The 10,985-nt window shown below is 52.7% G+C and overlaps 1 protein-coding gene across 1 annotated transcript in view; it reads left to right on the top strand.

Moving 5' to 3' along the window:
* Nucleotides 1–665: 665 nt before the first annotated feature.
* Nucleotides 666–10,985, top strand: part of LOC125448485 (uncharacterized) — a 119,035-nt gene continuing 108,715 nt past the window's right edge. Inside the window, exons 1-2 of the mRNA XM_059641340.1 lie at nt 666–693; nt 9,171–9,948. Of these exons, the coding sequence (XP_059497323.1) occupies nt 9,192–9,948 (757 nt within the window). The 5' untranslated portion in view covers nt 666–693; nt 9,171–9,191. The remainder of the gene's footprint in view (nt 694–9,170; nt 9,949–10,985) is intronic.

The following is a 10,985-nucleotide window of genomic DNA, read 5'->3' as shown; positions in this document are numbered from 1 at the left end:
GAGGGGGTGTGTGTCAGTGAGGGGGGGGTCAGTGAGAGGGTGGGTATCAGGGAGGCGGGGTCAGTGAGGGGTGGGTATCAGGGAGGGAGGGTCAGTGAGGGGGTGGGTGTCAGTGAGGGGGGGTCAGTGAGGGGGTGGGTATTAGGGAGGCGGGGTCAGTGAGGGGGTGGGTATCAGGGAGGCGGGGTCAGTGAGGGGGTGGGTATTAGGGAGGCGGGGTCAGTGAGGGGGTGGGTATCAGGGAGGCGGGGTCAGTGAGGGGGTGTGTGTCAGTAATGGGGGGATGTGGTGAGGATAAGATTTCAAAGCAGGGATTGGTTCACAGCGGCTTTACAGTGCCCATGGTAAGGGAGGGGGCGGGGCCATTGAAGGGGTGGGGCCAATTGGAAAGGTAAGGGCTGGGGTCAATGAGACAGGCAGTGTCAGTGAGAGTTGGGGCCAATGGGAAAGGCGGGGCCGGTGAGGGGCGGGGCAACCGAAACCGGCGTGTTTGGTGAATGGGCGGTGTCAGTGCGTGCGTGAGGTCAGGTCGTGATTCGGGGGAAGTGAGGGGCGGAGTCGGAGAATGGGGTGGGGTCAGGGAATGGGGTGGGGTCAGTGTAAGTATGGGATTGAGTCAAGGCGTGGGGCGGGGCTGGTAATGATTGGCAGAACATCGCAAAGGAACCCGGATATAGCGCCTGGGAAGAGAGGGTGAGTGAGAAAAAACCGTTAGAGAGAGGGTAATAGAGGGCGGGGAAATGGAGAATGGGATGAGAAGTAGAGAGAGGGAACTGTATACAGTGAGTGGAAATAGGACAGGTAAGGAGGACATAGAGTCATAGAGCTGTACAGCACAGAAATAGACCCTTCGGCCCAACCCCTCCATACATCCTAAATTAATCCCATTTGCCTTTATTCAGCCCAAATCCCTATTAAATCCTTCCTATTCATGTACCCATCCATATGCCTTTTAAATGTTGTAATTGTTCCAGCCTCCACCACTTCCTTTGGGAGCTCAGTCCATACACACACCACCCTCTGAGTGAAAAAGTTACCCCTTAGGACCTTTTTAAATTTTTCCCCTCTCACCTTAAACCTATCCGCCTCGTGATTTTATAAGCCTCAGCGAAGACAGAGAGGAAAAGGATAGACATAGCAAGAAAGAGAGATGGATTGAGGGGATAGAGAGAGCGAGAGAGGGAGAGGAAGGGGATGGAGAGAGGGGGAGAGGAAGACGATAGAGATTGAGAGATGGAGTGAGGGGATAGAGCAAGAGAGAGACAGATGGAGCGAGGGGATAGAGCGAGCGAGAGACAGATGGAGCGAGGGGATAGAGCGAGCGAGAGACAGATGGAGCGAGGGGATAGAGCGAGCGAGAGACAGATGGAGCGAGGGGATAGAGCGAGCGAGAGACAGATGGAGCGAGGGGATAGAGCGAGCGAGAGACAGATGGAGCGAGGGGATAGAGCGAGCGAGAGACAGATGGAGCGAGGGGATAGAGCGAGCGAGAGACAGATGGAGCGAGGGGATAGAGCGAGCGAGAGACAGATGGAGCGAGGGGATAGAGCGAGCGAGAGACAGATGGAGCGAGGGGATAGAGCGAGCGAGAGACAGATGGAGCGAGGGGATAGAGCGAGCGAGAGACAGATGGAGCGAGGGGATAGAGCGAGCGAGAGACAGATGGAGCGAGGGGATAGAGCGAGCGAGAGACAGATGGAGCGAGGGGATAGAGCGAGCGAGAGACAGATGGAGCGAGGGGATAGAGCGAGCGAGAGACAGATGGAGCGAGGGGATAGAGCGAGCGAGAGACAGATGGAGCGAGGGGATAGAGCGAGCGAGAGACAGGTGGAGCGAGGGGATAGAGCGAGCGAGAGAGAGGTGGAGCGAGGGGATAGAGCGAGCGAGAGAGAGGTGGAGCGAGGGGATAGAGCGAGCGAGAGAGAGGTGGAGCGAGGGGATAGAGCGAGCGAGAGAGAGGTGGAGCGAGGGGATAGAGCGAGCGAGAGAGAGGTGGAGCGAGGGGATAGAGCGAGCGAGAGAGAGGTGGAGCGAGGGGATAGAGCGAGCGAGAGAGAGGTGGAGCGAGGGGATAGAGCGAGCGAGAGAGAGGTGGAGCGAGGGGATAGAGCGAGCGAGAGAGAGGTGGAGCGAGGGGATAGAGCGAGCGAGAGAGAGGTGGAGCGAGGGGATAGAGCGAGCGAGAGAGAGGTGGAGCGAGGGGATAGAGCGAGCGAGAGAGAGGTGGAGCGAGGGGATAGAGCGAGCGAGAGAGAGGTGGAGCGAGGGGATAGAGCGAGCGAGAGAGAGGTGGAGCGAGGGGATAGAGCGAGCGAGAGAGAGGTGGAGCGAGGGGATAGAGCGAGCGAGAGAGAGGTGGAGCGAGGGGATAGAGCGAGCGAGAGAGAGGTGGAGCGAGGGGATAGAGCGAGCGAGAGAGAGGTGGAGCGAGGGGATAGAGCGAGCGAGAGAGAGGTGGAGCGAGGGGATAGAGCGAGCGAGAGAGAGGTGGAGCGAGGGGATAGAGCGAGCGAGAGAGAGGTGGAGCGAGGGGATAGAGCGAGCGAGAGAGAGGTGGAGCGAGGGGATAGAGCGAGCGAGAGACAGGTGGAGCGAGGGGATAGAGCGAGCGAGAGACAGGTGGAGCGAGGGGATAGAGCGAGCGAGAGACAGGTGGAGCGAGGGGATAGAGCGAGCGAGAGACAGGTGGAGCGAGGGGATAGAGCGAGCGAGAGACAGGTGGAGCGAGGGGATAGAGCGAGCGAGAGACAGGTGGAGCGAGGGGATAGAGCGAGCGAGAGACAGGTGGAGCGAGGGGATAGAGCGAGCGAGAGACAGGTGGAGCGAGGGGATAGAGCGAGCGAGAGACAGGTGGAGCGAGGGGATAGAGCGAGCGAGAGACAGGTGGAGCGAGGGGATAGAGCGAGCGAGAGACAGGTGGAGCGAGGGGATAGAGCGAGCGAGAGACAGGTGGAGCGAGGGGATAGAGCGAGCGAGAGACAGGTGGAGCGAGGGGATAGAGCGAGCGAGAGACAGGTGGAGCGAGGGGATAGAGCGAGCGAGAGAGAGGTGGAGCGAGGGGATAGAGCGAGCGAGAGAGAGGTGGAGCGAGGGGATAGAGCGAGCGAGAGAGAGGTGGAGCGAGGGGATAGAGCGAGCGAGAGAGAGGTGGAGCGAGGGGATAGAGCGAGCGAGAGAGAGGTGGAGCGAGGGGATAGAGCGAGCGAGAGAGAGGTGGAGCGAGGGGATAGAGCGAGCGAGAGAGAGGTGGAGCGAGGGGATAGAGCGAGCGAGAGACAGGTGGAGCGAGGGGATAGAGCGAGCGAGAGACAGGTGGAGCGAGGGGATAGAGCGAGCGAGAGACAGGTGGAGCGAGGGGATAGAGCGAGCGAGAGACAGGTGGAGCGAGGGGATAGAGCGAGCGAGAGACAGGTGGAGCGAGGGGATAGAGCGAGCGAGAGAAAAAGGTGTTCACTCCACAAATAAACAACACTGTATGAAAATGTTCCCCCTCAGGTTCCTTTTAAATATTTCTCCTTGCACCTTAAAAATGTGCCCCCTAGTTTTGAACTCTCCGATCCTCGGGAAACGACCTTTGCTATTCACCTTATTGATACCCCTCATGATTTTGTAAACCTCTGTAAGGTCATCCTTCAACCTTGCACATGCCAGTGAGAAAGGTCCAAAACTATCCAGCCTCTCCTAATAACTCAGCTCCTCCATTCATTAAGATATTTTGTGAACACTTGTGATCCCAGTGGAACTCCACTGGTTACAGGTTGCAAACCTGAAAAAAAAGCTCCTTACCCCATTCATTTTCTGCCTATTAGCCAATTCTCTATCCATGTCATTCTGCTGCCTCCAACACCATGGGTTCTTCTGATTTACCTTTTTGTAAGGTAACTGTCAAATGCCTCCTGGAAGTCCGAATACAACAAATCTGCTGATTTCCCTATATCTGCTCTCTTTGAAACTTCCTAAAAACTCTAACAAATTCGTTAGGAACAACTTCCCTTTCATGAAGTCTCTGCCTGATTAGGTTATAATTTTCCAAATGTTTGCCATTATTTCCTTAATAACTGATTCCAGCATTAGTGCAACAAAAAGATGTTAGGCTAATAGGCCTCTGGTTACCTGATTTTTTTGCTTCCCTCCCTTTTTGAGCAATTATTTGGATTGAGTCTCTCTTACATTGTTTATTAAAAATTTCAGTGTCTTGTCTGTACATGTTTTATGCTTTAGCACTCCTCAGTCAAATGAGAAACAGCTGACTCCCCATCTCCTCATCCTGGCATTGTGGATCTCATTTTTAGACTTCCCATCCAGGGAAAAACAACCCCTTCCCAACCAACCAGGCCCCTCAGGCTTTCACGTATCCCGATCCCTTCTCATCCCTTTGGTTACTGAGTCACATTGGCTCCCAGCCAAACAATTCAGGACTGTGTGTTCAGCTCCCTGCCTGGTTGTTCGCTCTGTAGGTTCTTTCAGCTCCAAAGCCCTCTGAGGTTGCCGCGCTCCTCAATTTCTGACCTATCTTGTGTTCCCAGTTATAATGTCTCCACCATCAGCTACGTGGACCCCAAGTTCTGGAATTCCTTCCTTAAGCTTTGTCTCCCTCCACCCTAACATCAACGACTACCGGCTATGCTTGGACGTTGGACAGTTTTTCCGCTGTCTCCGCCTCCACACTTACTTCTTTAATTGTGGGCGTAGCCCTCCATCTACTGACCCCTTCTCCCATCTCCAACACACCCCCTCCTCCCGGACACGACTCCAAGGCCTCCTACCCTCCCTTGACCTCTTCGTGTCCAACTGCTGCCGATACATCAAATGCCTCAACCTCTCCTCCCCTCTCACCCACTCCAACCTCTACCCTGCAGAACGTGCAGCCCTCCGCTCCAACCCCAACCTCACTATAAAACCTGCAGACAAGGGCGGTGAAGTTTAGTATGGCACACTGACCTCTACATCGCCATGGCCAGACGCCAGATCTCTGCCACCTCCTCCTACCACCCCCTGGATCATGACCCTCATCCCTGACCACCAAAACAACATCTCCCAAACTATCCACAACCTCATCACTTCAAGTGACCTCTCATCCACAGCGTCCAACCTCATTGTTCCCCAACGCCGCACTGCCCGCTTCTATCTTCTTCCCAAAATCCACAAACCTGACTGCCCTGGTTGACCCATTGTCTCCACCAGCTCCTGCTCCTCCGAACTTATCTCCACTTATCTCAACTCCATTTCCCCCCCCTCGGTCCAGGAATTCCCACCTATGTCTGTGACATCACCTACGCCCTCCACCTCTTCCAAAACTTCCAATTCCCTGGTCCCCAACACCTCATCTTTACCATGGACGTCCAGTCCCTATATACTTTCATTCCTCATGCAGATGGCCTCAAGGCCCTCCGCTTCTTCCTGTCCCGCAGGCCCAACTAGTCCCCCTCCACTGACACCCTTGTCTGCTTAGCTGAACTCGTCCTCACCCTTAACAACTTCACCTCCCATTCCTCCCACTTCCTACAGACAAAAGGGGTGGCCATGCGTACCTGCATGGGCCTATGCTATGCCTGCCTCTTTGTAGGATACGTGGAACAATCCCTTTTCCATTCCTACACTGGCCCTATCCCCCATCTCTTCCTTCGTTACAGTGATGACTGTATCGGCGCTGTCTCGTGCTCCCATAAGGAGCTAGAACAGCTCATCCACTTCACCAACACCACCCCAACCTCAAGTTCACTTGGACCATCTCTAATATCTCTCTCCCTTTCCTGGATGTCTCTATTTCTATCTCTGGAAACCACCTAGGAACCGATATCCATTTCAAGCATACTGACTCCCACAGCTACCTAGAATGCACCTCCTCCCATCCACCTTCCTGCAAAACTTCCATCCCGTATTCCCAATTCCTTCACCTCCGCTGCATCTGCTCCCGAAATGAGGCATTCCACTCCTGGACGTGCTAGATGTCCTCGTTTTTTTTAAGAACTGCAACTTCCCCTCTACAGCGGTCGAAAACACCCTCGACCATGTCTCTCACATTTCCTGCAACTCATCCCTCACACCCTCTCCCCACAAAAACAACAAAAACAGAATCCCCCTCATCCTTACGTACCACTCCACCAACCTCCGGATCAAACTCATCATCCCCTGACACTTCCACCATCTGCAATCCGACCCCACCACTGAAGACACTTTTCCCTCCCCACCCTTGTCTGCCTTCCGGAGGGACCACTCTCTCTGTGACTCCCTTGTCTGCTCCACACTCCCCTCCAGCCCGACCACCCCTGGCACTTGTCCCTGCAACTGCAGGAAGTGCTACACCTGCCCCTACACATCCCTCCTCACCCCCTTCCCAGGCCCCAAGAAGACCTTCCACATCAAGTAGATGTTCACCTGCACATCTGCTAATGTGTACACTGTATCCACTGTACTCGATGTGGCCTCCTCTATACTGGGGAAACCAAGCGGAGGCTTGGAGGTCGCTTTGTGGAACATCTACGCTTGGTTCGCGACAAATGACTGCACCTCCAAGTTGCGAACCATTGCAACTCCTCCTCCCACTCCTTGGATGACATGTCCATCCTGGGCCTCCTGCAGTGCCACAATGATGCCACCTGAAGGTTACAGGAACTGCAACTCATATTCCGCTTGGGAACACTGCAGCCCAATGCTATCAACGTGGACTTCCCAAGCTTCAAAATCTTCCCCTCCCGCTACTGCATCCCAAAACCAGCCCAGGTCATCCCCGCCTCCCTAATCTGTCTGTCCTCCCTGGATTGACCTATCCCCCCCTACACTCACCTTTACTGGCTCCATCCCTGCCTCTTTGACCTGTCTGTGTCCTCTCCACCTATCTGCTCCTATATTTATCTTACATCCGCCTTCCCCACCCCGACCTTCTGTATATTTCAGAATCCCCTTCCCCTCCCCCATTTCTGAAGTAGGGTCCAGACTAAAACATCAGCTTTCCTGCTCCTCTGATGCTGCTGGTCTGCTGTGTTCATCCAGCTTGACACTGTGTTCATCCAGCTTGACACTGTGTTACGCCAGATTCTCCAGCATTGGTAAATAGTCACAAACGTAGCATGATTTTGTACAGTAGGAAACAAGCAAACATTGGAGTTTGACTCTACCCAAACAAGCCAAAGGCACCCTCTTACTTGAGCCAGACTATATTTACATGCATTTGAGGCACTGGGAGGGTCCGATAGCTGAATGGACCTTAGCAATTTGGCACCTTGCATGATGTGAAAGCCACCCTTTAAAAAGGAGTTGTTGTAAACAACACATGATCAAACAATCCTGTTGTTTCTACATGATGTCTGCTTTTGAATGAACGAATCCTGTGTTTGAAAGCACAACACAGATACCACAATGGGGAAATCAAGCTTGGGGGAACCTCTGTTAACTTGTGTAAGTGCTGATGCAGTTTTATTTTATCTGCCCAGCAGTGTTCTTTTATCATCAGCTGTTCTCACTGACCCTGTGATGTGTGCCTCGATGCAACTGAGAATCTCCATGATGCGGGGTTGCTGTTACCTGCTTTCAACAACCTTGAGCTTTGATTACAGACTGCTCCCCAGAAGGAATTCCCAGTCTGTGAGGTAAATCCTGCACATTCATGTTGTGCAGACTGTTCTGCATTGAGTTGTGTGTCAATTGGCCCAATATATCTGTTCACTTCCACTTATCGCCATAGCCAAAGCATTTTGGAGGTGGGCAATAAAAACTGGCATGGCTTATATTCCTCAAGGGCCTTATCTGATTTTAGGTTTTGAAACCCTGCATATACTTTCTTTCTGACTCAACTTTCAATATCACTTGTCATCCAAGTTTACCAAATCTTGCCATCTTTCTCTTTCTTACCCATAGGAACATGCAGGTCCTGATCGCTGGCCTTTAAAAGACTCCATGTCAGACGTGGATTTATCCTCCAGCAGCTGCTCCCAATCTGATTTCTCCAGTTCCTACCTAATACTGTTGTAATTAGCCTTCCCCTATGTTAGCACTTTTACCTAAGGACCAATCTTATCCTTGTCTATAACTGTCTTAAAACTTAATGGAGTTATGATCACTGTTCCCAGTATTCTCCCCTACTGAAACTTCAATCACCTGGCCAGGCTCATCCCCAGAACAAAATCTAGTATGACCTGCTTGGGCCACATTCATAATGTTTCATGGAACCCTTTAGGATGAACCCAGCCAGTTCTACTCCATCTAACTCCCTGGCATATGGAATCCCAATCAATAATTATTATTTATGATACTGAAAGAGGGGTAAATATTAGTCAGAATGTCAGGGAAAGCTGCCAGCTGCCATTAAATTTCAGGATCCTTAGGAACGTTAATATTCAGAGGGATCTTGCGGCCCAAGTCCGCAACTCCCTGAAAGTGGCAATACAATTAGATAAGGTGGCAAGGAAGGCATATGGCATACTTGCTATCATTGGTGGGGAGGCATTGAGTATAAATGTTTCCAAGATGTTGCAGATGTATAAAACTTTAAATCGGCTACATCTGGTCGCCATATTACAGAAAGTATGTGGGGGCTTTGGAGACGGTGCAAAAGAGATTTACCAGGATGTTGCCTGGAGTATTAGCTTGGATTATTTTCGTTGGAACATCGGAGGCTGATGGGTGATCTGATAGATATGTGTAAAATTATGAGGGGCATTGATAGGGTGGACAGTCAGAGTTTATTGCCCAGAGTGGAAATAACAAATACTAGGAGGCAGAAATAACAAGAGAGCTGGATGAACACAGCTTGTCAGGCAGCATCAGAGGAGCAGGAAAGCTGACGTTTCGGGACTGGACCCTGCTTCAGAAAATTCTCTTGTTCTAAGAGAATTAGAGATTTAGTTTGTAACGTAATATACGTCTGGATTTATCATTGTTTTCCCATAGCTAGGGTTTAATTAGTTTGTAATGAATGTCAATTCTTGTTAAGTTCAGAAACCTGGTCCCTCCTTTCTGCCAACCTGCTCGGAAAGACGGGGAAAATGGATGCATTTTAAAAGGTTTACTTTTTGTGACGGTAGCAGGAATCGCAGGGCTCGGTTTCCAGTGTGCCCACCCTCCCCACTGAGGTGTGCCTTTGTAAAAGTGAAGACAGAGCCGGGGGAGCAGGGTCAATGCAGAGAAAGCCAAGTGATGCTGGTCACTGATTGCAGTATTCACCTTTTCAGGGTCATGGCAACAGGGTCACGATGAGCCACCGACAAATGGCGAGCAGGAGCAGCATCCTGAAGTACTTTGAGTCCATGCTGAAGGAAGCACCTCGAGAGCAGGGCAGCCCCCCCTTGGCCGTCACCAATGCTCACCCTGCGCCGACCAAGACCTGCAATCTAAAAGTGAAACGCAGGAAGACGCGACGAGAGCTGAACCGCAACAAATTTGGCCTGGGGCTCAGTGAGAAGCTGCCTCGGCGCAAGCCCTGGGCTCAGGGAGTGGGCCGGGCCAGTGAGTGCCGCTGCCGGCGGGTAAGGGCTGAGGCAGGGGCTGCTAAACCCTCTGTCCCTTCGAGCTGGGTGATCACCCAGAACCGCCTCAGCCAGAAGCACCTAGGCATCTTCAACAGGGAGGTCAAGTCCATCGCTGCCGAGAGGCTCCCCCTGAGTGACGGGCAGGGTGATGCTGGAGAGCCTGCCCCCGCAACTGCCGAGGTTGCCACGCCTGTGCCGGGGAAGGGAGCTGAGCCGCCAGAAGCCCCTGTGGTGGAACTGAGCTCCCCGACACCGGAGCCAGCGAGGAAGGGGCCCCAGCTAACGGTCACGCCCAGGCCCCCCGCCCCCGTCACCGAGGTGGCACAGAAACTCATCCAGGCCCTTGGCACTCAGCGGGCCTTCCCAGGGCAGAGCCTGGTGCAGCAGACACAGCAGCAGCTGCTGGAGCTCCTGGTCAAGAGGCACGGACACCGGGCAGCGAGGCTACTGACCACGGCGCGCAATGCCACAGAGAATTCCGGTAAGAGCCTGCAGTCACAAATCGGTGAGACCCCAACCCCTGCACTGTCGCCCCCTTCACGAGTAATGTCACTGGCCTCTACCTTCCTTTGTCTGTGACAGAAGGGCAGCCTCCCTTGTGGCAGGCGATCATAGAATCCCTACAGTGCCATTCAGCCTATTGGCTCTGCACGACCCTCCAACAGCATCCCACCCTAATCCTGTAACTATGGCCAATCCACCCTAACCTACATATCTTTGGACTGTGGGAGGAAACCCGCACAGACACGGGGAGAATGTGCAAACTCCACACAGACACCATTGCCCGAGGTTGGAATTGAACCTGTGTCCCTGGCGATGTGAGGCAGTAGTGCTAACCACTGAGCCCCTGTGTTGCCCTCCAGTGATTGTGTGGAGTTACAGGGTTCACAGGATCCTGATCTGTCTTTAACCGTGCCTTCCTAGCTACCCCACGCTCGCCCAAATCCAGCATCTAGCTCTGTTACCCCGGTTATCCCATCCCCTACACCCATTTCTCTCTCTTTCTCTTCCCCTCTCCCCTGCCCTGGCTGTGTGTTTTTCACCTCACCCTCCCCACAAACACAGCTACTCACCTGGTCCCATTCTCTGGACTTGTCTCCATTGCCCTTGAAATTCGTCACTTCCAAATATACATCCAGCTGTCTTCTGAAAGCTGCTTTGAAATCTCCCTCTATCACTCTCCCAGGCACATTCCAAATCCTAACAACTCCCTGATTAAAGAGTTTCTCTTCTAAACTCATTTTTCAACACTTGGCCCATTGCCATGTATTCCTTGGCATCACAAGTGCTTTTCTACATACTTCTTCAATGTTATGTGAATTTCTGCCTCTCAAAGGCAGTAAATTCCAGATTCTGACCACTCTGACTGAAAATTCTTCTCCTCTCACCTTAAGTCTCTACCGTCTAGTCATTACCCCTCCATCTTTGGGGAAAATGTTTCCTCTTGTCTGCCCTGTCTATGCCCCTCATCATTTTATACACCTCAATCATGTCCCCCTCTGCTCTAAGGAAAACAAC

This window comes from Stegostoma tigrinum, chromosome 41, assembly GCF_030684315.1.
Source record: "Stegostoma tigrinum isolate sSteTig4 chromosome 41, sSteTig4.hap1, whole genome shotgun sequence".
NCBI classification, from domain to species: Eukaryota; Metazoa; Chordata; class Chondrichthyes; order Orectolobiformes; family Stegostomatidae; genus Stegostoma; species Stegostoma tigrinum.
This window is presented reverse-complemented; position numbering and strand designations above follow the sequence as displayed.